Below are 26,602 nucleotides of genomic sequence, written 5' to 3' on the forward strand. Positions count from 1 at the left end.
TCTCCCCTACTCCTTGAGCCCTCCCACCTCCCCCTTCACAACCTCACTTGTCTCTAATTTACCACGGTAGCACTGTCTCTCTCTTCATCCAACCTGTCATCTGTTGTCAGTTGAAGGAAGAAAAAGGAGCTGGCTTCAAACGCCTCTCACGCTCTCCCACCTTCTCTCACGGTCTCTCACCCTCTCTCACCCTCTCTCACCGTCTCTCACCGTCTCTCACCCTTTGGCCTGCGGTCTTTAACTGCAGCTCAAATTAGCCTTCAGAAGTCAAAAGACGACTTCACAGCTCTCACACACTCTCTCCAGCAATCATGCTTACATGAGCTTGACTTAGAGCTGAGATGGATATACTTGTCAGTGAGAGTCATAGGGAAGATGGGTCGAATGCTGAAAGATTGAAGTGAATGCATGTTGGTTTGAAAGCAATATCACTGACGGTGGACTAACAGCCAAAACATTTGCTCTACACTTGTTGCCTCTTGAATGAAGAGATAAAGCAAAAAATGACTTTTAAACTCTCTTTTTGAGTGTGGACCCTCTAATGCATGTGATGGTTTAAAAGTAATCCATCGTGTTGTTCTGTGTTTCAGCTCTTGTATGAGGAGTGGGCGAGTTACAGTGTATTTTACAAATACCAGCCTATCGGGCTAGTAAGGTGAGTTAAGGTTTCATATTCTGAAACTGAACTTGAAAGCTGAGATTGCTCCGTTTTTCCTCAATCTCTGTCTGATTAATGTCTGTTTAGATTGAAACGTCACACTATGTTTTAATCTTTATATTTAAAAAATGAACAGCGTGTTGTTCATCATGCAGGAAGTACTTTATACATATTATATTCTACTCTATTCTATTATTTTCAAAAGCTGAGATTGTTGTGTTCTTTCCATGCAGGAAGTACTTTGGGGAGAAGATAGGGCTGTACTTTGCATGGCTGGGGCTGTACACCCAGATGCTGATTCCTGCTTCTCTAGTGGGAGTCATCGTGTTCCTGTATGGCTGTGCCACCGTAGACGACAACATTCCCAGGTTAGCAACATAAGGCCCCATACACAGCTTGTCGCAAAACCAAGGATATAATCATTGGTTCTAGCCGACAGAATCATAGGGCATGTCTAAGTGAGGTTACGATTCACACAATTCATTCACTGTGTGTAAGGGGCCTAAGACCATTGGAATGATTGAAGGAAACCAAATGGAAAGCCCATAAAGTGTCCTCCGGAGACATAGCTCAAGTAGAGGTATGACCTCACATCCTATTCAGACATCCAATTGAATCACTTCAAATATTGTGGCAGACAGCTTCAGGCTGTAGAGTGGTTTACAGTGGGATGGTAACACACAGTACAGAGGAACTGTGCCATGGTAACTGACAACTGCACAACTTGAAGCCAGGCCAAAGATAGAACAAACAGACATTTAAACGGTTTGTATTCAATACTTAATTAAGACAGAGGTTTAACAGTATATTTATTATGGTAATTTATAACAAACCGATAAATGATTTATATCCAATACTTTGAAAATACACTGAAATCCATAAATTCTGCGTTCATAGTCATCACCTTGTTTCCAGTTCAGAATACCTGTCCTGCGCTGTATCTCTGTCCCTACCTTCTGGCTCGTAACTAACATCTTAAATCACTTCACTTCCTGCCAACATAAATAATGCAGTTTAATAAAGTATTGACAAGATAGACCAGGTCACTTTCCTGCTGCCTGCTGCCTGCTGCTTTAAGCTTGGCAGTCCAGAACTATAAAAAGGAAACAAGGAAATGTGTTCCTCTACGGAGACAGAATAGGTGATTTCTAACGACCAACATCTGGTTGATGTAGAATAGATGACAAGGCGAGCTGAAGCTTCACCCCTGTCTAACGTCTCTCGTCTCAGTCAGGATAGTTCGACACACTCTGCTGTCTGTGTCTCAATTCTCTGCCACTGGAGTTCACAAGAACTGAATATACTTGACTTAGCCTCGAGCTCCAGTGTTCTACTGTGTTGAGAGCCTGGCTCGTGAGACTAGACCTAACTAAACTACACAATCCAGATCCCTGACGTTATTGTGTAAATATTTTCATCAATAGTCGCTTCAGCGAACTCTGAGATTTATTTGAAAGCACTGTGGGGTGGAGGGCAGGTGTACATTCAGCATTTTTACAATTGTTTATTCAATACTCTGTATAATATTATAATATATTAGATCTATAGAAGTCAAAAGTCCCTATAACTTGCAATGTTTCTCCTAGGATTTTTTTCAGCATTGGTGGAAAAGGTAGCAGGGAGGAGAGGGGGGGTTGTAGGCCGACTATGAGAAGGTCACTTCTGGTGACTTTTTCTGGTGACTTAAAAAAAAATACATTCTACTCCAAAATGCATGAAAATGTAATTATGTTGACACCATCTGAAATATAACTAATGCGTGCCACTGCACTGTGCAAAAATTATGACGAGCCAACGGTGGCTGTGCACTCATGGCTATTTTATTACTTACCCAGAGTAAATACACTTACCCTCTAAATACACCTCCGCTGTCTTCAAGCAGGATCTCAGCGATCACTGCCTTATTGCCTGCGTCCGTAACGGGTCCGCGGTCAAACGACCACCCCTCATCACTGTCAAACGCTCCCAAAAACACTTCAGCGAGCAGGCCTTCCTAATTGACCTGGCCCAGGTATCCTGGATGGATATCGATCTCATTCCGTCAGTAGAGGATGCCTGGTTGTTCTTTAAAAGTAATTTCCTCTCAATCTTAAATAGACATGCCCCATTCAAAAAATACAGAACTAAGAACAGATATAGCCCCTGGTTCTCCTCAGACTTGACTGCCCTTGACCAGCACAAAAAACATCCTGTGGCGTACTGCATTAGCATCAAATAGCCCCCGCGATATGCAACTTTTCAGGGAAGTTAGGAACCAATATACACAAGCAGTTAGGAAAGCAAAGGCTAACTTTTTCAAACAGAAATTTGCATCCTGTAGCACTAACTCCAAAAAGTTTTGGGACACTGTAAAGTCCATGGAAAATAAGAGCACTTCCTCCCAGCTGCCCACTGCACTGAGGCTAGGAAACACTATCACCACCGATAAATCTACAATAATCGAGAATTTCAACAAGCATTTTGCTACGGCTGGCCATGCTTTCCACCTGGCTACCACTACCCCGGCCACCAGCTCTGCACCCTCCGCTGCAACTTGCCCATGCCCCCCCTGCTTCTCCTTCACACAAATCCAGACAGCTGAAGTTCTAAAAGAGCTGAAAAAAATCTGGACCCCTACAAATCATCTGGGCTAGACAATCTGGACCCTTTCTTTCTAAAACTAGCCGCCAAAATTGTCGCAACCCCTATTACTAGCCTGTTCAACCTCTCTTTCGTAACGTCTGAGATCCCCAGAGATTGGAAAGCTGCCGCGGTCATCCCCCTCTTCAAAGGGGGTGACACTCTAGATCCAAACTGTTACAGACCCATATCCATCCTGCCCTGCCTTTCAAAAGTTTTTGAAAGCCAAGTCAACAAACAGATCACCGACCATTTCGAATCCCACCGTACCTTCTCCGCTATGCAATCCGGTTTCCGAGCTGGTCATGGGTGCACTTCAGCCACGCTCAAGGTCCTAAACGATATTATAACCGCGATCGATAATAGACAGTACTGTGCAGCCGTTTTCATTGACCTGGCCAAGGCTTTCGACTCTGTCAACCACCGCATTCTTATTGGCAGACTAAATAGCCTTGGTTTCTCAAATGACTGCCTCGCCTGGTTCACCAACTACTTCTCAGATAGAGTTCAATGTGTCAAATCGAGGGCCTGTTGTCTGGACCTATGGCAGTCTCTATGGGGGTGCCACAGGGTTCAATTCTTGGGCCGACTCTTTTCTCTGTGTATATCAATGACGTCGCTCTTGCTGCTGGTGACTCTCAGATCCACCTCTACGCAGACGACACCATTTTGTATACATCTGGCCCTTCATTGGACACTGTGTTAACAAACCTCCAAACGAGCTTCAATTCCATACAACACTCCTTCAGTAGCCTCCAACTGCTCTTAAACACTAGTAAAACTAAATGCATGCTCTTCAACCGAACGCTGCTTGCACCCGCCCACCCGACTAGAATCACTACTCTCGACGGGTCTGACCTAGAGTATGTGGACAACTACAAATATCTAGGTGTCTGGTTAGACTGTAAACTCTCCTTCCAGACTCACATTAAGAATCTCCAATCCAAAGTTAAATCTAGAATCGGTTTCCTATTTCGCAACAAAGCCTCCTTCACTCATGCTGCCAAACATGCCCTCGTAAAACTGACTATCCTACCGATCCTTGACTTCGGCGATGTCATTTACAAAATAGCCTCCAACACTCTACTCAGCAAATTGGATGTAGTCTATCACAGTGCCATCCGTTTTGTCTCCAAAGCCCCATATAATACCCACCACTGTGACCTGTACGCTCTTGTTGGCTGGTCCTCACTACATATTCGTCGCCAAACCCACTGGCTCCAGGCCATCTATAAATCACTGCTAGGCAAATCCCCGCCTTATCTTAGCTCATTGGTCACCATAGCAACACCCACCTGTAGTCTGCGCTCCAGCGGGTATATCTCACTGGTCATCCCCAAAGCCAACACCTCCTTTGGCTGCAATTCCTTCCAGTTCTCTGCTGCCAATGACTGGAACAAATTGCAAAAATCTCTGAAGCTGGAGACACTTATCTCCCTCACTAACTTTAAGCATCAGTTGTCAGAGCACCTTACCGATCACTGCACCTGTACACAGCCCATCTGAAATTAGCCCGCCCAACTACCTCATCCCTATATTGTTATTTATTTTGCTCATTTGTACCCCAGTATCTCTATTTGCACATCATCTCTTGCACATCTATCATTCCAGTGTTAATACTAATTGTAATTATTTTGCACTATAGCCTATTTTATTGCCTTACCTCCATAACTTGCTAAATTTGCACACACTGTATATGATATGTATTTCTGTTGTATTTTTGACTTTGTTTTGTTTTACCCCATATGTAACTCTGTGTTGTTGTTTTTATCGCACTGCTTTGCTTTATCTTGGCCAGGTCGCAGTTGTAAATGAGAACTTGTTCTCAACTGGTTTACCTGGTTAAATAAAGGTGAAATAAAAAAAATAAAAAAATAAAAAATATGAACTCATGGAGACCATTTGTTTGTGTCTGCGTGCAGTTTGAAGGAAGTTAAAGGTAGTTTTCGAGAGCCATTGCTAACTAACACTAGCGCAATGACTGGAAGTCTACAGGAACAGCTAACAGCTGTTCCCATAGACTTCCAGTCATTGCGCTAATGCTAGTTAGCAATTGCACTAATGCTAGTTAGCTACTTCCTTTGAACTGCATGTAGAGACATAAACGGTATCCATGGGTATCCATTCTGGGGAAATAGAAAAAGGGATTCATTGCTAAAATCTCGCACTATCCTTTTAAAAGAGCGTCTCGGCAGAAATACAGTATATATATAAAAATAAATAACAATTAAAATAATGTTTGTGGGGGGTGGCGGCAACGATTTAGCAGTGAAAGAATATAGGGGAAACACTGGCTTAACAGGCTGGCCTAATAACACCCACTGGTGGTAATGAGATAAAGAGGGCTGACTGTTTGTCTCCCTCTACATCTCCCTCCCACCATCTCTACAGCATGGAGATATGCCACCCCAGGAACAACATCACCATGTGCCCGCTGTGTGACAGAGCCTGTAGCTACTGGAAACTGAAGGAAGCCTGCGGGACGGCACGGGCCAGCCACCTATTTGACAACCCTGCCACTGTCTTCTTCTCCATCTTCATGGCCCTCTGGGGTAAGAGGCTGAGGCTTGTCGACACAACATAACAGAACAGCACAACTTTATTTATGTATTTGTATGATTTATTTAACGGGGATAATACTCAATAATCAACAACTCAGATGGTACTGTGAAGCCCAGCGATAGACTAGCATCCTGTCCATGGGGTGTACTTGTACATCAAGATGCCTCACACTACAAAAACAGGAAATAGGCTCCTGACCTATGGGCCGTTCTGGCTTGGACAAGGCTTATTTCAGATGATACTAATGTAACAGTGCCGGATTTAACTAGACAGCTAATTTTTATCCGTAGTCCACACAACAGAATTGCACAACCGTCTCAACTTTAGTAATAATAACAATATGAATGATATATGCCACTTAGCAGACGTGTTTATCCAAAGTGTTTGAATATGGAGAGTTTTATGCTTATCGGGCACAGTTAGACAGACCATTTCCTCTGTACACATCCCACCTGCGACTAACAGTACAATGCATACGTTTTTAGCGCGTGTATGTGATCCCTGCAGGAAGTGAACCTACGGCCTTGGCATTGGTAGCGACTGAGCCACACATGACTCCTCCAAACAATGGGACTAACTCCTCTCACTCATTCTCTCTGCTCTCTCTCAGCTCCATCCATTTTGTTCTTCCAGATGTTTAGTCTCCCAGTTGTCCTCTTTCTTTCCTCTGTTCATTTCCGACCATCTGCATCCACTATTCTCTCTTTCTTTTCTCTCGTTCTGGCTCTCTCCTCTACTCTTTCTCTCATTCTGTCTCTCTCCTCCATCACTGTCCAAGAAGCACTAAGCCGTGTAGACTAGACTGTACAGTGTCTTACTATGTGGATTAAACCACGTTCCCTTTAAAAATGGGCTTTTTTGTGGTGCATTCCTATGCTCTGTTCAGTGTCACAGTAAGGCTGGGCCTGCGAGGCCTGAGACTGAAGGCAGGAAGCCATAGACTGGAGCACTATATGAGGGCACGGGTTCAGCCCTGGGATTTATTTGCTGTTTAATGTGTGTGCGTGTGTGTGTGTTATTTTCACTACTGGACGTTATCATCTGGTAGTGATATGATAGGCGTGGATGAGGCATTATAGTATACAGTTCAAGTGTTACAGTATGTTGTGTCATTGTTATGCAACTAGTGAAAGAGTGATGCAACTGGCGTCCCTCACTGTTGGAAGCAGGAAGTAGTGTATTACTGGATCTACTTGGATAGAACATATTGTTCTCAAAGGACATGGAAAACAATTAACCAAATACAACATCCTCATGCATTTAGTTATTCTACTGGGTCATATTCAAATCTGACGATTACTTTTTGCAAACTCACAAAATTTCAAACTCCTCATCTGTACATCTCAGGGTCTCTAGTTTTAGTAGAACAACTTAGTGTGTGAAATATGGAGGATTAAAGCTGCCATTATAAAGGCCTTTTCAGACCACTGAAGTAAATAAATGAGACATATTTTTTGATAAATGTCTGTATGCCCTCCCTGCCTCTGTTGTCTGAGTCAATATTGTGACCAGAAATTATGTTTTGGTTATTACATTTACATTTTAGTCATTTAGCAGACGCTCTTATCCAGAGCGACTTACAGTTAGTGAATACATATCTTTTTATACTGACCCCCCGTGGGAAACGAACCCACAACCCTGGCATTGCAAACGCCATGCTCTATCAACTGAGCTACATCCCTGCCGGCCATTCCCTCCCCTACCCTGGACGACGCTGGGCCAATTGTGCGCCGCCCATGAGTCTCCCGGTCGCGGCCGGCTGCGACAGAGCCTGGATTCGAACCAGGATCTCTAGTGGCACAGTTAGCACTGCGATGCAGTGCCTTAGACCACTGCGCTTATCCACAAATGTACATACCAGCATCCCTAATGTAGTCAGATACCTGTATATGTTGTCATACTCCACATAGGGCTTCTTTTTCATTCAATCACTCAACGTCAACACTATGGGAAACAGTATAGTAGTGATGTCGCCTTCATCCAGTCTCACTCATCCAGTCTCACTCATCCAGTCTCGCTCATCCAGTCTCGTTTATCCACTCTTGCCAATACGCTTTCATGGATGAACTTTATATGGATGAAATGTAGAACATGTTATCGCCCCCAGGTGCCTGTCTGCATATAGACTGCCACCGCCCTTGCTTTCCCACTAGACTAGAAAATACCTACCTTCAATCAATGTCACTTCCACACTAAATTCATTGAATTAGCGACACATTTAGCCCCTCATCCCTCGCACGTGGCAATTGATCATTTTGCTCATTATACATGTAATAATTGATCACTGCAATCTTAATTTTAGAACCTTTATTATACCACACACATTATCATTCTGGTCTGGCTGAGGAACCATAATTGGACTGCCAGGGTCACTGATAATAACTAATAGAATATATAATATATGCCATTTAGCAGACACTTTCATCCAAAACAACTTACAGTCATGTATGCATATATTTAATATATGGGTGGCCCCGGGAATCGAACCCACAACCCTGCCGGTGCAAGCACCATGCTCTACCAACTGAGCTATACAGGACTCATAGCCACAAAACGTTCTGCATAATCTACCCAATGTTGAAAAAACGACAGAATAAAAATGAATGCTTTATGGAGATACAATTACTGTAAATTTGCACCAAACTGTACAGCCTGGGATTTGAAAAACATCAAAACAGCAGCCCCATCACTTTTTTTGGTATACAGCTGAGGGATGAGGCTTTGGACATGTAACCCTTCTCAAATTCATAGACAGCACTCTAGATGCAAGGACTGACAATCTTGTTGATATTGTGGATTATGTTCTTCATGCATTCAAGGGGCTCTTAGCGTAACTCTTAACCGTGTTGTGTTTCTGCAGCTGCCATGTTCATGGAGCACTGGAAGAGAAGACAGATGCGTCTCAACTATGAATGGGATCTAACAGGCTTTGAGGAGGAGGAGGTGAGTGCTCTCCAGTTAGTCTAGCATTTCACTACTATTTGTTTGTGAATGGGAGCACCATACTGTAGACCAGGGCTGTCCAACCCTGTTCCTGGAGAGCTACCCTCCTGTAGGTTTTCACTCCAACCCCAGTTGTAACCGACCTGATTCAGCTTTTCAACCAGCTAATTATTAGAATCAGGTGTGCTAGATGAGGGTTGGAGTGAAAACCTACAGGATGGTAGCTCTCCAGGAACATGGTTGGAGAGCCCTGCTATAGACTGACCAAATAACACAGTGAGTTTGTTTCAAAATACTGTTATTACTGCCCAGTAATATTTTCTCCACATAATAGTTCATTATTCATAATTCCATCACTAGCCATAGAAAACTGAATAGAAGAGAAAATGCAATATAACTATATTTCAGTTGTCTTGTCAGTGTTGTTTTATTTGGAGACAATAATAACTGGCACAATAGACCATGACAGACATTTTTGTCTTCAAGTCCATTTTTCAAAAAGATTTCAAGGTTGAGAGATTTTTGTAACTCTCTTGTCCTCCTCTTTCCCCCGTGGGTACCTACAGGAAGAGCTGAAGGTTTGGAACATTTCATTTTACACAAATATCCTTTCCCCCCTCGATCACCATCTGGCTTTGCTACCCCCACACTGGCTCTTCTTCTTCAGACTGTCCACGGACACCTTCACGCCCTCCTAAAGCACCCACAAACTACCACTACCCATTGAACCACCACTCCTTCTCTGATTGCCAGCTAGGGTTGCAAAATTCTGCTAACTTCCAACTGGGGTTGCTGTATAAAACCTGGGAATTTTACAACCTTAATGGCCACTGCTTCTGACCTGCTTACAGCACCTGAAACATCCTGTCTCCTCTGAGTCGGATGCCAGGTCCAGCTCACCAGCTCACAATCTCCTGGCCTAGCCAGTCCTCTCTCGGTCTCCCTGACCTGTCTCCTCTGCAAAGATCCATGCTGCTCGAGACCAGCAGCAACTGCAGCCTTTGTGAAAATGTTCTACCCATCTCAGTAGAAATAGGTAGAACCTGACTGGGGAACAGCAACTGTAGTCTTTGAAAATCTTCTACCTACTCTGTACTGTAGAACTTGACTTGACTTTATAACCTCACCTCAACACCAAGTTTGTTGTCCCCAGTTGGACGGACAGTGACATCCTTAACAGCTGTATTAAATTCTGCATCTGATGGGAGTATTTTATGGGTCCCAGTCAGTCCCCATACAGTGTTAAGTGCCTCTGCCTCTATTACATCCTTAGGACCACCCACGAGCTGAGTACGAGTTCCGCGTCATGCAGAAGTCCCTAAAGAAAGAACACAAGACACAGAAGGTACTGATTGCTTATTCCTGGGTCTTTAGCTAGCGAACCATTTAGATTTTATGCTGCTGGTTTGGTTTTTACTGTCATCCAACTTCTTTTGTAATTTGCTTCGCAGTCTCTTCTTGACTCATGTTTGGAAAAGTGTTTGCCTCTTACACAATGATTCATCCTCTGCTGTGGTAGATTGATGTGACACTCGTAGCACACAGGTCTTAAAAGACTGCAGTGAGATTGTATGTCTTATAGCAGTCTTTACGCCTTTACATGACTAGCGTGTGTTTTGTCTTGTCTTCTTTTACCTCTTTGTCTTGTGGGTTGCTGTGTTTGTGTCCTCTGACTGTATGAAGCCTACAGAGATAGCAGAAGAACCCACAAACAAATGGAAGCAAACAGTTCAATCTGCCATGGCTGGGCTTAAACTGGTACTTTTAGTGTCCTCGCCTCCCCCCACACCTATCCCACACACACACTGTACTATCCTGTCCAAGACAAGCCCAATCATCTCATACATACACTTGGGTTGGGTCCACAGACAACACACATACACACACACTATTAACTGAAATGGGCCAAATGGAGGTGTGTGTGGACTCCTCACACACCTCCGTTTGGCCTATTTCAATGAATAGAGAGACACTGCTCTTTTGTCTGTGAAGCATGTTGATTGATGACTGCACATTTTCACAACAATTCCCGAATAAAGTACAAATGGCGTATAAGTGTTATAGTAAGATGTGACTTGACGTCTCTGTCCATTTGACCTAAACAGCTCCCTCACTAAGACCCCCCCCCACACACACACACACACATGCACTCTCTCTCTCACACACACATGCGCATGCATGCACACACACACACACACACAAACTCACAAACTCATGCACATACACACACTCTGTCACCGTCTGTCAGAACCAGTGCACGTTCTCACTTTCTTCTTTCTTGACTTTCTTGTTCTTTGATTGGTTGTTGTTCTTTTCTGTGTAACTTGAATCTGAATTCTCCATAGTGATAGTGCTTGGATCTCCATAGTGATAGTGCTTGGATCGCCATAGTGATAGTGCCTGGTGTTTGGTGCATGTTGTAATGTTCTGGTAATGAGATTGAGACTGTATGGTTTGTTTTCTTGTAATTCCATAGACAGCATGTTAGCCTGTTCTGTTCCAAAATGGCTGCTGGAAGGTGCTGACCTCTTCATTGACTTGGCTCCGTCTAAAATGGCACCCCATTCCATGTATTGTGCAATACTGTTGACCGATGCCATAGGGCTTGTTACAGGGCTCTGGTCGAAAGTAGTGCACTATATAGGGAATAGGGTGCCACTTCAGACACAATCATGTTCTGACTGAGATTTGCTGCATAAAGAATGGAATGATGAGAATGATGAATGACTAAATGCTTGAAATATAGTGAATAAACTGTTGGAACACAGTCGTCTTGACTTCCAGGCTTGAATAATTCAGTGTGAAACGTTTATTTCTGTGTAATGGTTTGTCAGCATCAAAACACCAGCTTTTCGCCTCTCCATCCATCGCTGTTTGGATTCTTCTGCTGACTGGTTATGTTATTTTCCACATACAAACAGTAACAGTACACTTGGCTAGACCTCTATAGATCTTAATATTTTATCCCTTCTTTTAGACTGAAAAAGAAAAGCTAACGTGCAGAGACCGGTTACCAGCATACATGATCAACATAGTCATGATGCTCCTGATGGTGAGTCCAACACACTTAGCAAAGCACAACTGCCAAGAGGCATTTAAGATCGAACCACATGCATTGTAAAGACTTCTAATACTGTACATTGTTCATCAAATAAAGAGTCGATTGAAGCACTTGTGCGTAAAAAATGACGTAATTTTGAATATTGAATAGCTTCCTGTGTGTTTATGCTATAGACTTAACGTTTTTTGTAGTGGCTGCAGCCCTCTTTCCGCCGATATAAAGTTTGTGCCTATTCCATAACATTGGGCTTGTGAAAGCGGTATTTTTCTACACATGAGAGGTTCCGGACAAGAAAATCGTCCGTAAAACCTGAACGTTTGAGCTACAAACTAATAAGTCACCGCCATTGACAGATGCGACTCATGAATACGACATGGTCGGTGGTTTGGCTCTACTACATCCAAAAGCTTGACGGCAGTCATCTGAACACTCGTTGTGGACGTCCTCATTTCGAATAGGTTTTCTCACAAAACCGACTCTCCAGACCGAACCGTTGGAGCTACAAACTAATATGTCACTAATATCGAAAGGGGAGACTCTCACTAAGGTGTCGGCTTCAGGGGAGTCGTCTGAAGGTAACCCAGTATCGGGCTATAAAAATGGCAAAAAGTGCATAGGGGGTCAAATGTAAACATGGGTCTAAACATTTTTTCCCCTGCGTTTTCTTATATATCTCAGATATAGGACAGACACTTTGAAACCTTATTCCTTATGATTTATTTTTTGACTGTCTGTTTTGCCACGCATTAAATGTGTTATTCAATGCGTTTCTATGGGCTATAGCAGTAAAGGCCAAATTCAATGTTTCATCAAATATTTTTTTTATATATCTTTTTTTTAGACCTACAGGTCTAAAACTACAATTCTAAATCAAATGGATAAATTATACATTTTATTACCATATTAAAACAATTCCATATATTAGCTTAGTAGATACTGTGATCTACGGGCTTAGACCTACAATTCCTAAACAGTGTGACAGATGATACTGTACATAAGCATTTGACGGTATGCTGGAACAGATTCTCGAAACCAAACCTACCAGTATTGACGTTGTTGTGAGGCCTTATCCCTGTCTCCTCTTCCCAGATCGGGGTGACGTTTGCCATAGTGTTCGGTGTCATCCTCTACCGGATCTCCACCAAGGCAGCGCTGCACATGAGCAACAACCCCACGACGCGGTCCAACGTCCGTCTGACGGTCAAAACCACTGCCGCAATCATCAACCTAGTGGTCATTCTGATCCTGGATGAGGTCTACGGAGCCGTCGCCCGCTGGCTCACCGTCCTCGGTAGGTCTGACAACTTGTACAGAAGTAGTGCATGTACATCCAGTAACTCGCAAGTAGAGTACATGGTATACAAAATTAAGTCATGGAAGAAAGATAGATACCCTGTCTTTGCATGTCCTTGGGACGTCAGCCTGACAACCTAATTCCAAAACTGTAATAATAATACATGGATATAGCACTTTTAATGTGCTTTTAAAGACTGTTCCTAACTTAGCTATCAACAAGGCTTTTTGGGTTCTATTTATCAGTGTCCTAGGTCAGTCTGACAACTTGTTAGAAAAATTCCTAGGGCAAGACCCATTTACAGAAAGTAAAGTGTGTATTTTTGTGCATTTTGCATTGACAGTCTGCCAACTTCCCTATTAGCTGTAAGTCACCACTAGCAAGGCTTTTGGGGGCCATTTCTAACAACATGCCAATGTACTGCATCACTGTACAACCCTACCTTTTCAACTGAAAATAGCTCCAAAATGTATTTGCATCTAAGTGACAACAAACGTACAGTCATTTGGTGTACTGAATGCAGTGTAATTTCCTAATCGATCAAATGTATTTGTAAAGCCCTTTTTACATTAGCAGATGTCACAAAGTGCTTATACAGAACACTCTAACACTCCTCTTTCTCTATAGGCCTTGTACAGATCCTACTATTCTCTTTCAAGTCATGTCTCCAGCAGCAATAGCCTTATAAGTTATTGAATAACTACTGTCTGTTTTCTCAGAGGTCCCAAAGACAGACAAGAGCTTTGAGGAGAGGTTGATATTCAAAACGTTCATCCTGAAGTTTGTGAATGCCTTTACTCCCATCATATATATAGCATTCTTCAGAGGCAGGTGAGTCCCCGCAGTTTCTTTCTCTACTCTCAATTGTTCTGTATGAGCTTATGTTATGTTATGCTATGCTATTCTGCTATGCTATGCATGCTATACTATGTTATGTCATGTCATGTTATGTTATGCTATTTTAATGACACAATCTGTCAGTGAGAGGTAGTAGGGTTTCTCTCAGTGTTGTCTCTCCCAACTTCCTTCATTATGTCTCCTCATACAGGCTTGTTGGACGACCTGGAAGTTATCTTTATGTGTTTGAGTCGTACCGCATGGAAGAGGTTAAAAACTTTTACTATAATACCTCCTCTTAGTCTCTGAGAACTTTTTTTTGTTAAAGATTTTTGTTAAAGATTTATCTAAGACAGTAAAGGAAGGAAAAAAATAATGAATTATTTGCCATGTTATACAGGTATATTTAATTTTCATTAATTTAATCACATTGCATAATGAAGTATAATGTTATTAAGAGCAGATGGCTACGAATTAAACACTGTTAGTTAACATAGGAACATAAATTCGGAGTTCACATATTCAAAATAAATCTGTATAATTCAAGTGCTGCCCTCTTCAAGCTGTCAATCAAAACGCTAAAACAGTGTTAGGCTGGGATTCAATCAAAAATAGATAAACGACTTGTGCACTACGATTGTCTCTCTTGAGCCGATACGCAACGTTTACAGTGAACTTCGGTCTCTGTGAATGTCAGGGAAATTGCCTTTAAAAGTTTATTGCTGTGAGGAAGTCTTAAATCTGGGTTGGATTGAATCCCATCCTTAGTATTTGTCTTTTATCATGTTAGTCTTTCTATAATGGATGTGCGGTACAGTATGGAAGTGTTTAACTAGTGGTTTTTTTCTCTGCAGTGTGCTCATGGAGGATGTCTGATGGAGTTGTGTATTCAGCTCAGTATCACCATGTTGGGAAAGCAACTCATCCAGAACAATTTATTTGAGATCGGCATCCCGTGAGTACACACACACACGCGCACACGCCAGCCTCATCACACACACTACAAAACAAAGTCTGCATATCAAGGATGCAAATGCCAGTCACATAAGTCGTTTTCTATGCTGATATGATCCCAAATCATGACTGTGTTCCTGTCCCTGTCCCTGACTGTGACTATGTTCCTGTGCCACTGCCTGCCTTTGGCTCTGACTGTAACTGTGTCGCTGTCTGTAACTGTGTCGCTGTCTGTAACTGTGTCGCTGTCTGTAACTGTGTCGCTGTCTGTAACTGTGTCGCTGTCTGTAACTGTGTCGCTGTCTGTAACTGTGTCGCTGTCTGTAACTGTGTCCCTGTCTGTAACTGTGTCGCTGTCTGTAACTGTGTCGCTGTCTGTAACTGTGTCGCTGTCTGTAACTGTGTCCCTGTCTGTAACTGTGTCCCTGTCTGTAACTGTGTCGCTGTCTGTAACTGTGTCGCTGTCTGTAACTGTGTCGCTGTCTGTAACTGTGTCGCTGTCTGTAACTGTGTCCCTGTCTGTAACTGTGTCCCTGTCTGTAACTGTGTCCCTGTCTGTAACTGTGTCGCTGTCTGTAACTGTGTCGCTGTCTGTAACTGTGTCGCTGTCTGTAACTGTGTCCCTGTCTGTAACTGTGTCGCTGTCTGTAACTGTGTCCCTGTCTGTAACTGTGTCCCTGTCTGTAACTGTGTCCCTGTCTGTAACTGTGTCGCTGTCTGTAACTGTGTCCCTGTCTGTAACTGTGTCCCTGTCTGTAACTGTGTCGCTGTCTGTAACTGTGTCCCTGTCTGTAACTGTGTCCCTGTCTGTAACTGCGCTATATACTGTATGGCGTCTTATGATTGTGTTCCATTGTGTGCAGGAAGCTGAAGAAGTTGATAAGGTACATCAAGTCTAAGAGAAGGTCCTTCCAGGAAGAGGAGAGGGAGAAGAAGTTGCAGCGCTATGAGACAGACCACTTCCTAGAGCCCTTCGCAGGCCTCACGCCAGAGTACATGGAGATGAGTGAGTCTGCTTTCTCTGCTTTGTGTGTTCAGTTTGTTCCATTTTTCATTCACCTTGGTTTGAAAGCGAGGTAACAACAGCATTTCTTTTTCTCCTGTATGTTCCAATTGAGTTGTGAGGGAATTGTTGCCTGACCTCTAGGTGTGATTAAACCAAACCCAGTCTGCTGCTGCACTGTGACCCGGTACATGTTTTTAGTATGGCAGATATTTCACACTACACAACTCTGCCATGGCAATTCAACTGGGCATTGGTCAGAAATAGCTGTATGTCTCAACTGTGAAGCAAGTTCCATTCCCATGTTGAATTTTATCACATACTAGTGGTACACTCTTAGAAAAAAGTGTTCCAAAAGGGTTCTTTCGGTTGTCCCCATAGGATAAATGTTTTTGGTTCCACGTAGAACCCTTCTTGGTTCCAGGTAGAACTCTTTTGAGTTCCACGTAGAACCCTCTGGGGAAAGGGTTCTACATAGAACCCAATAGAGTTCTACCTGGAACCAGAAAGGGTTCTTCAAAGTGTTATCCTAAGGGGACAGCCGGAGAACACTTTTATGTTCTTTTTTCTAAGAGTGTAGGACAATATCACTGGAATGCTTTGATACATGTTATCCTCAAAGGTGATAACATGTGAAGGAACACTGGTAGCGCAATCCACAAGCTGGTTAGTTGGCACCTTCGTTCAAAGTGTCACAACAGGTGGAAGAAGGTCCCTTTCAAGGTCAGCGGAATGGTAGCATTCTAGGTAGACTATTTTGCAGTCGCATAACAGATCTCATAGCACCTGGATAGGTGTTTAACAACTCAGCTAATCACATCATATGATATAGCAATCTCATGCCCGGGTTCCCGACTGAGCAGTCGATGACGTGCCACACAGCCCTTTGGTTGATGCGTGCAGTGTGACTGCAATGTATTCGGCCTGGAACACTGTCATGTCAACAGGAAGTGACACAGTAAAAGTTGTGGAAACTGTGAGGACAGGGGTCTCTACTTAGTCATTTCTGGTTTATTTCTGTTGGCCGGAGGACCAGTGAGACACTGTGATGAATAAAACAAACAGCCTTGTTTTTGTTGTTATGGAGATCTTTAGATGTAACCCCTGTCGTGAGAGAATTTTGATAGGCCTTCATGTTGGTTGAGAAACGAGAGTCAATTAATTGCATCAAACAAGCAAAGCTTTTTAGACTGTTACTGTACTGATTTTGGCCCCAGCTTCAAACCGGCAGATGTGAATAGATTGATTAAAGAATTAGATGGAGATGGCTTTTATTTTGTATTGACTTGAATCCTGATGAAACCTCAGGTGGCTGGCTTTAGCAAATGTCAAAGATGGACACAATTAATGGATGAGAGATCCACAGGCCTTTTTCCTCAGCTAGTTAATTGGAGCCCCTGTCTTCTGATGAGCTAGTAGAATATATTTATGACTTAAATATTTAACAGGGTATTGGATAATGTGTTGCAAAGGCTGTATGGGGAAAAAAGATTTGGGGGTATGATCTCAAGTTTTTTAAATTATTCAAATTCTGTATTTGTGTTTACTACTATTGTAAAGTAACATTGATTGAGTAGAATATAGAGGATTTAAGACAACAACATAATTGTTCCTGCGCTGTAACTATGGACGTTTTAGATTAATTTACAGTACTCAAAAAAAGCTATGTTCAAGTTTCAAGTTTTTAATGTCACGTGCACAAGTGCAGTGAAATGTCTTTCTTTCAATCTCTAAACCCCAAAATGCGGTAATCAATAACAATGTAATACAAAAAATAACATAAGGTAGAACAAAAACACACAAGAAAGTAAGTAAGCATACTATATACAGGGTCAGTCAGTTCCAGTACCGTATTTACAGTACAAGGATACTGGAAGCATACTGGAGTGATAGAGGTCGATATGTTTAGGGGTAAGGTGACTAGGCATCAGGATATATGATAAACAAAGTAGCAGTAGCGTATATAATGGTTGTATGTGAGTGGGTGTGCGTGTGTGTAGAGTCACTATAAATGTACGTGCATGTTCAAAACAAGAAGAACTGCAGCAGCAACATATCAAAAGAAACATACTTCCTCATTGTGTGGGAGTTAGACAAATATTGTTTTTATTCATCCTGGAAACCCGTTACCGTTTTTTAATTGAATTGCTCCTAAGCCAAGCACATAGCTAATTGAATGAATGACTTCCTTGCTCTGTACCAAACCTACACCCTGGGCCTTCTCCACCACGACAGACAGCAGTGTTTTATGCAGATCCTCCTGTTGGCGCACACCTCTGCCAGATCCTCCATCAGGCTCTTTTCACCGTGACATGTCGTTTGTCTTCTGTCCGGTAGTTTACTCAACATGGCCCTGGTCCATGGCCCCCATCTCGCTTTGCCTGTCTTCTTCTCTCTCTTTCTCTTTCTCTCTCTCAACTGTCTCGAATGCTCCATCTCTCTCTCTCTCTCTCTCTCTCTCTCTCTCTCTCTCTCTCTCTCTCTCTCTCTCTCTCTCTCTCTCTCTCTCTCTCTCTCTCTCTCTCTCTCTCTCTCTCTGTCTTTCGCTGTCTACAGATGTAGGATCTTAATTTGATCACCCTGTTGCAGGAGAACTTTCCTGCAATACAGGTAATGTAAAACGTGTAGTGTATTTGAGGTTTAAAAGGCTTCTGAAGTTTGTAATTTCCACTTTTGACATTTCAGACTTGATTTTTCCCTTTCGAAAAATGTATCAACCCTTACAAAAATGCCCATTTAATTATCATCCACATAATAATTAACATTTCCTGTTGCGGCAGGATTATTTTCCTGCTGTAGCAAACTAGTTCAAATTAAGATCCTGCGTCTTTATCTCTCATATTATCATATATTTGCAATCTAAGAGGACTGTTTAGACAGCTTTTAAGACATACATTGTTTGTTCTGTCTGCTCTCTGTACTCTTGAGAATGTCTTAAACAACAGAAGACCCCAGTTACAGGGCTTTTAACTTACTTCACTCTCAGAAGTGGCAGTGACTCTCAGTTAAGTAGGTCGTAGGTCTATTCTCAGAGAGTTTTAAACGTAACTTCATTTTCATGGCATCACATAGATTTCACGCTCCTACATTATGGGTATTCTAAAAGGAATGTTCTTATCCAATGTTCCCAACCAGCAGCCATAGGCCTATTAGTCCAAACCTTCACCAGTCACACCCGAGTTCCACACATTTATTATAGGAGTGGTGTTAGATTTCACCTAGCATGGCTTTTGAAGACCACCTGCTTCTCGAACACAACTGTGTGTGTGTGTGTGTGTGTGTGGGAAGAGAGAGAGAGAGAGAGAGAGAGAGAGAGAGAGAGAGAGAGAGAGAGAGAGAGAGAGAGAGAGAGAGAGAGAGAGAGAGAGAGAGAGAGAGAGAGAGAGAGAGAGAGAGAGAGAGAGAGAGAGAGAGAGAGAGAGAGAGAGAGAGAGAGAGAGAGAGAGAGAGAGAGAGAGAGAGAGAGAGAATTTAACAGTGAAAACACTAGAATTAGCAAAAGACCCTGCATGATTGAATGCAAAACCTGTCTGAAGTGAATTCAATTTCCCCTTGCTGTGTGGATCAAAGAGTACTAGGGGTACTGCTGCAGTTGTGGTGGAGTGACATTACAGGGTACTAGGGGGAGTAGGGAGTGACATAAGAGAGTACTACTGGGGTTGTGAGAGACTGACATTCTGGGCTTGGTCATGCGTTGGCACCATGTCAGTAGAGATTACAGCCTGGGTCTCTGGTCCGATCAGCTTTCCTCTGGGCCTGCGTCCCAGTCTGCCCCCTCCCATGTCCCTGCGTGCTCCCTCTTGGCCCTATCCCTTTTCCATCCCTCACAGTCTCTCCTCCTTGATAACTGACCCTCCCTCATCCCTGACTTGTCCCTGCCCCTCACCTTCTCCTCCCATCCCCCTCCCATGTCCATGCCCCTTCACCATATTCTCTCCCTGCCGGCCCCCTCCCTCAGTCTCCTCTCCCTGCCTGACCCCTCTCTGTCTCCTTTCCCTGCCTGCCCCCTCCCTCAGTCTCCTCTCCCTGCCTGCCCCCTCTCTCAGTCCCCTCTCCCTGCCTGCCCCCTCTCTGTCTCCTCTCCCTGCCTGCCCCCTCTCTCAGTCTCCTCTCCCTGCCTGCCCCCTCTCTCAGTCTCCTCTCCCTGCCTGCCCCCTCTCTCAGTCTCCTGTCCCTGCCTGCCCCATGAAGAGCTGGTCTAGTCTGGTCCACTCCCACTCTAGTACCTTAATTATTTTCAGCTGCTTCAATACATTAACCACTTATGAGGATGATGTTGCTTTGAATTACCTAAAGGTCAAAGTTGTTACTATGCAACAAATATTTTTATTTGGTTTATTTATGCATTTACAAGGGTCATTCAAGGGTTTCTTGTTATCCTACATGTGATGAGGGAAGAAACCTTTTATATGAGCATGTTTCAGAGCTAGCTGCAGTGTGATGTGATGTGATGTGAGGTTCAGATAATCTCTTCTGATTTGATTTGTTTAGTCTTGATGAGTGATCAGGGCCCGTATTCATAGGATGTCTCTCTACAGTGCCTTCAGAAAGTGTTCATACCCCTTGACTTATTCCACATGTTGTTGTGTTACAGCCTGAATTCAAAATTGATGAAATATTTATAAAAAATCTCACCCATCTACACACAATACTCCATAATGACAAAGTAAAAAACATGTTTTTAGAAATGTTAGCAAAGGTATTGAAAATTAAATGCATAAATATCTAATTTACATAAGTATTCACACCCCTGAGTCAATACATGTTAGAATCACCTTTGGCAGCGATTACGGCTGTGAGTCTTTCTGGGTCTCTAAGGGCTTTGCACACCTGGATTCTACAATATTTTCACATTATTATTTAAAAAATTATTCAAGCTCTGTCAAGTTGGTTGTTGATCATTGCTAGACAGACATTTTCAAGTCTTGCCATAGATTTTCATGCCAATTTAAGTCAAAACTGTAACTAGGCCACTCAGGAACATTCAATGTCGTTTTGGTAAGCAACTCCAGTGTATATTTAGCCTTGTGTTTTAGGTTATTGTCCTGATAAAAGGTGAATTTGTCTCCCAGTGTCTTTTGGAAAGCAGACTGAACCAAGTTTTCCTCTAGGATTTTGCCTTTGCTTAGCTCTGTTCCGTTTATTTACGGAACTCCCTAATCCTTGCTGATGACAAGCATACCCATAACATGATGCAGCCACCACCATACTTGAAAATATGAAGTGTGGTACTCAGTGATGTGTTGTTTTGGATTTACCCCAAACATAACTCTTTATATTCAGGACATAAAGCACATTTCTTTGCCACATTTTTTGCAGTTGTACTTTATTGCCTTGTTGCAAACAGGATGCATGTTTTGGAAGATTTTTATTCTATACAGGCTTCCTTCTTTTCACTCTGTCATTTAGGTTAGCATTGTGGAGTAACTACAATGCAGTTGATCCATCCTATCACAGCCATTAAACTCTGTAACTGTTTTAAAGTCACCATTGGCATCATGGTGAAATTCCTGAGCAGTTTCCTTCCTCTGCGGCAACTGAGTTAGGAAGGACGCCTGCATCTTTGTAGTGACTGGGTGTATTGATACACCATCCAAAGTGTAATTAGTAACTTCACCATGCTCAAAGGGATATTCAATGTCTGCTTTTTAAAAAACGTATCTACCAATAGGTGCCATTCTTTGCGAGGCATTGGAAAATCTCCCTGGTCTTTGTTGTTGAATCTGTGTTTGAAATTCACTGCTCGATTGAGGGACCATACAGTGTGGGGTACAGAGATGAGGTAGTCATTCAGAAATAATGTTAAACACTATTATTGCACACAGAGTGAGTCCGGCAAATTTTTACCCCTCAACTTATTTAGCCTTGCCAGAACAAAGGGGTTGAATACTTATTCACTCAAGACATTTCAGCTTTTCATTTTTAATGAATTTGACATTATGGGGTGTTGTGTGTAGGCCAGTGACACAAAATCTCAATTGAATCCATTTTAAATTCAGGCTGTAACACAACAAAATGTGGATAAAGTAAAGGGGTGTGAATACATTCTGAAGGCAATGTATCTCTGTGTCCTTGCAGTAATCCAGTTTGGGTTTGTGACCCTGTTCGTGGCGTCGTTTCCGCTGGCCCCACTGTTCGCCCTGCTCAACAACATCATCGAGATACGCCTGGATGCCAAGAAGTTTGTGGCTGAGCTCAGGAGACCGGTCGCTGCAAGGGCAAAAGACATTGGTGGGTTCAAAGTTCAAACTCTGTCTGTACACAGGTTATTTTTTATTAGACTCCTATATTGATTCCTTTCACAATAATAAACATAATATTGAAGTCACTCCAATACAAGTGATTTACAAAGAAGAAAAGAACACTGGTTATATTTGGGATTCTTCGGGCTCCTGAGTTTTTCCTTACCATGTGACCAGGGCTCTAAAGTGCGACCAATTTGGTGTGCGATATTTTGCTCTGCGACCTGCAGTTTTAATTCTGAGTACCATTTTTTTAAACAATAATTGTTGTAATTATAAGGCTTTGCTTTACTGTTGTTTCCTAAGCGCAGATTCGTTAGCGTCATGCTTACACCATTACTACAGCGAAAACGTATTATTTCTAGCCCAAACAGTTCAATGATCTGACCCATATTTTACCGGCACAATGTTTTTTTCCTCCTGTTGAGGATTGGGGGGCCGCATTTTACATTCATAAACCATGTTGTGGGCTGTTCTTAAACTATTTGCGGGTTGTTAACCATTTATTTTACACCTTTTTCAGTCATGTATGTTACCTCATTAGCTAGCTAGCTAAGAACCTGATAACTTTACCAGTATATCCAAACCTTTGGGGGCACAGAAAGAAAGGAAAATGGATAGCTTCTTCAGGAGATCAATTATCATAAGAATGAATGATGACAGTTCTATAGCACACCGTCACAAACTTGATGCTCTTGAATGTTAATGTTAAGTGGATGGCCATATAAAACATAGCCTTATGCCTTAAACTGTTAGACAGCTCAGATTCATTGCCTCTTTATTGTATTTATTTATTATTGATTTATTATTTGTATGCACTTTTTGCACTAGTATGCACTGCTATAGTAAATAGTATGAAAAATAGTACATTGCAGATTTCATTTGACCATTTTATTTATTCGATTACAGAGTTGAATAGTGACAGGGTTGCAGATGTACTGTAATTACAGGGTACAGTGAAATTATTGAGCTCCTAGCTCCAACAATGTAGGACAATGTTAAATAAAAAATGACAAATATAATAAAAATAAAAACTGTGGCAATGATAAATGTCCATTGGGGTGGGTGCAGGATAAATGTCCGGGGGGACAGGGGGAGTAGGTATGGTAGCTGACTAGTGGTGGCTATTCAGCAGCTTGATGGTCTGGTGTTGTAGGTGTCCTGGAGGGCAGGCAGTGTGGACCCAATGGTGAGTTTTGCTGAGCATACCACCCTCTGTAGTGCCTTGGGGTCCACGGCAGTGGAGTTGCCGTACCAGGCTGTGATTCAGCCCGACAGTATGCTCTCAATGGTGCTCTGGTAGAACACTGTCAGGGCCCTCAGGGACAGGCCGAATATCTTCAGCATCTTGAGGTTGAAAAGTCGCTGTCGTGCCTTCTTCAGCACGGTGTCCGTGTGGTTTGACCGTTTCAGCTCCTCGGAGATGAGTACGTCAAGGAACTTTACATTTTTGACTGTCTCCACGGCGACCCCATTGATGCGGATAGGGGTGTGCCCAGCCTGGTTCCTCCTGAAGTCCACAATCAGCTCCTTTGTTTTCCTGACGTTGAGGGAGAGGTTGTTTACCTGGCACCACACCGTCAGAGTGCCTACCTCCTCCCTGTATGCCGTCTCGTCATTGTTGGTAATCAGGCCTACTACTGTTGTGTCATCAGCGAACTGTGTGAGGTCACGCAGTCGTGGGTATACAGGGAGTACAGGAGCGCACTGAGGACGCACCGTTGTCGGGCCCCCGTGTTGAGAATCAGTGTGGAGGAGGTAATATTGCGTACCTTCACCACCCGGGGAGCGGCCCGTCAGGAAGTACAGGACCCAGTTGCATAGGGAGGAGTTCAGTCCCAGGGCCGTGAGCTTTGTGGTGAGCTTAGAGGGCACTATGGTATTGAAGGCCGAGTTGTAGTCGATGAACAGCATCATCATGTATGCATTCCTTTTGTCCAGGTGGGTGAGGGCAGTGTGCAGTGCCAATGGTGATTGCATCGTCCGTGGATCTGTCAGGGCGGTAGGCGAATTTCATATGCTATGAACAACCTATTCATGAAAAATGGGGGAATAGGGCTTGAAACATTTTTGGGATAATCTACTTATACTCCCGATCAACTTTGAAGATGACATGCTATACGTTTTCAGCTTCCTTAATACTGTAATAATTTTGTATATAATTAGTGGTAAGGGAAATCCGACTTATTTTGTGGTGCACTGCTCTAATTCATTGCTGTGTCTAGCCCTGTGAACGTACCACATAGTTGATTCGTCACTCTACTGATTCGTCACGATCTCAGCTTTCATCTAATATAAGGTTTGTCCCTCTGTGATGAAGACAAATTGGTTTTGTGTCTTGCAATTGTGTTCGTTTTTTAATGATTTTTTATTCGATATAAATCGATGTGTGTTTGTCATAGAACGGTGGGACTGCTTCCTATCGCTGCAGTAGACGCTCAGCTTTACAGCACTGTGCAGCCTGTGGACCTGTAATGTAATGTACCGTTACGTCACAAATTGACGGACAGTCCAATCAGCGAATGATCATTAAGGCGGGACTCCCGAGCCTCCAATGGCTGTTGATATGTAAACCAATACCCCCAGAGTCATTCGGGGTCAAGTGTTTTGAAGTAGGAAATCTGGGCTTTTAGCCAGAACTGTCGTGAAGCGATTTCTAAGCAAATTACATTGATATGCCTTGATAAAACAATTAAATTATAACTAAAGTCCCCTAAATGGGGGTATTCATATTTAAGATTAACCCAAAGAGAATGATTGTAGAGGAATAAGATTGTAATAACAAGTACCATCAAGAGTTCTGACTCGCATGTGATTCTGCTTCTCTGATTCTAGGAATATGGTACAACCTTCTCCGAGGTGTGGCTAAAGTGGCCGTCATCATAAACGTAAGTCATTCCTGTAATCCCAGCAAAACATAAAAGGGACCAAATTATTAAAAAAACATTTTTTTTCTGACTTTAACATACACTGTTTTGATTGTTTTGAATGTTTGGCCAACGTTACAATGTTGTCATCCATTTTATCCATTCCCCAACCTCCTCAACAAAAACAAGTCTGCACTTAAAACTAGAACATTTTTCATTGAAGCTCAGCCCTGGTCCACGCAACATTTACTGTGAATTTATGTCACCACTTTTGGGGGGGTTACTTGTAAAAGCTCATAGTAAGGCTTTTAAATGCCTGCTCCTCTGTGCAGAGAAGACCATACTTGGTCAGAAGGAGAGCTAGCTTGGTCATAAATCCTACACCAGGCTCTCACTTCACTTTCAAAGGGATCACCATTGTCATGGTGAGTTGAGATTCAGATCTGGGTTATTTATGACAAAGGAGGCGTTCAATGAAGATGAAGGGAGGGAATTCCTCTTATTGATATTGTTGTCAATGTGTCTTTACTTTAAGGCCTTGGATACACTAGGTTTACGTGCTGACAAATCTCAGAACCCAGAACCAAATATTGCGTGGGCACTGGGCAGCTTCTCAGGTTAGGGTTAGGGCTAACATTTATGTTAACGGTCAGTCACTAAAGACTATGTGCTGACAGGCAGATAGTTGCAGATGTAGATGGTGTACAGCACACTGAAGACAGTGCACCTTTTGCTGAAGTTGACCACTATATTCAACCAATATAGCGTTATTAATATCTACCGATATTAGCCTTTCACTGAAATATTTGTGTCAGTCTTTATTCCACAGATAAAGCGCCAGTATTATATACATAGAATTAACAAATACGTCTGCTCATTTGCGGTAATTTTTTGGTAATGTTCAATGGTTGCCTGAAGAGGGTACTCTACCAGCATCTCATTGAACATCATTCAGCCTTAGGCCACAATGCAAGAGAGAGTAGGCATGGTGGTTTGACGGTAAGTAGCTTGCCACAGCCAGCGTATATGAATAAGTAAATAATCAAAAGTACACTTCAGTAAGCAAGCAGCCCTGTCCACATTCTCACTTAGTTAACATTAGCTATCTAGACAGCAAGGTAGTTAGCTTAGCTAGCTAACTAGCAATCTGTTCCTCTTATGCGCTAACACTGGACTGGCGCCAAAGTGAACACTTATCCTTAATACAAAAATAACAGTTACTGTCTGGGCCTATTATGTTAGCTAGTGGGCATATTTAGTTAGTTTCCCGAAATATGCAATCTGCAAAAAGCAAGACAGTTGGCGTAGATCTATCATTCAGGCCTTGTTATGATTTAACTGGATAAGAACCCAAATGCAGACAAGTACACCAAGCCAGAGAAGTTTTAACAGGTTTATTTACAATGTTCAAAGTCCAGGTTTCCAAATATATGGGAAGAGCAAGTCCAGGTACAGGGAGGGTAACAGATCCAGATCAGGGCAGGTGTGGTACCGTAATGTCCTAGTGTCCGTGGTGAGTCCAAAAGAGAGGTCCGGTAATGGAGAGCAGGATGGTGGTGGCA

The 26,602-nt window shown here is 42.7% G+C and overlaps 1 protein-coding gene across 5 annotated transcripts in view; it reads left to right on the plus strand.

Annotated features, from left to right (window-relative positions):
- LOC121577044 (anoctamin-1) overlaps positions 1-26,602 on the plus strand; it is a 72,653-nt gene that overhangs the window by 34,961 nt on the left and 11,090 nt on the right. For 2 of the 5 annotated variants that reach the window (XM_041890749.2, XM_041890748.2), the window contains 15 exons: positions 591-655; positions 892-1,026; positions 5,669-5,829; positions 8,700-8,782; positions 9,349-9,360; positions 10,056-10,127; positions 10,466-10,540; positions 11,760-11,834; positions 12,933-13,134; positions 13,857-13,968; positions 14,186-14,243; positions 14,829-14,929; positions 15,792-15,934; positions 22,010-22,162; positions 25,009-25,061. In XM_041890749.2, the coding sequence (XP_041746683.2) occupies positions 591-655; positions 892-1,026; positions 5,669-5,829; positions 8,700-8,782; positions 9,349-9,360; positions 10,056-10,127; positions 10,466-10,540; positions 11,760-11,834; positions 12,933-13,134; positions 13,857-13,968; positions 14,186-14,243; positions 14,829-14,929; positions 15,792-15,934; positions 22,010-22,162; positions 25,009-25,061 (1,500 nt within the window). The remainder of the gene's footprint in view (positions 1-590; positions 656-891; positions 1,027-5,668; positions 5,830-8,699; positions 8,783-9,348; positions 9,361-10,055; positions 10,128-10,465; positions 10,541-11,759; positions 11,835-12,932; positions 13,135-13,856; positions 13,969-14,185; positions 14,244-14,828; positions 14,930-15,791; positions 15,935-22,009; positions 22,163-25,008; positions 25,062-26,602) is intronic. The other 3 variants (XM_041890752.2, XM_041890751.2, XM_041890750.2) reach the window with 2 other exon arrangements.

The sequence above is a fragment of the Coregonus clupeaformis genome, chromosome 11 (assembly GCF_020615455.1).
Source record: "Coregonus clupeaformis isolate EN_2021a chromosome 11, ASM2061545v1, whole genome shotgun sequence".
In the NCBI taxonomy this organism is placed as follows: domain Eukaryota; kingdom Metazoa; phylum Chordata; class Actinopteri; order Salmoniformes; family Salmonidae; genus Coregonus; species Coregonus clupeaformis.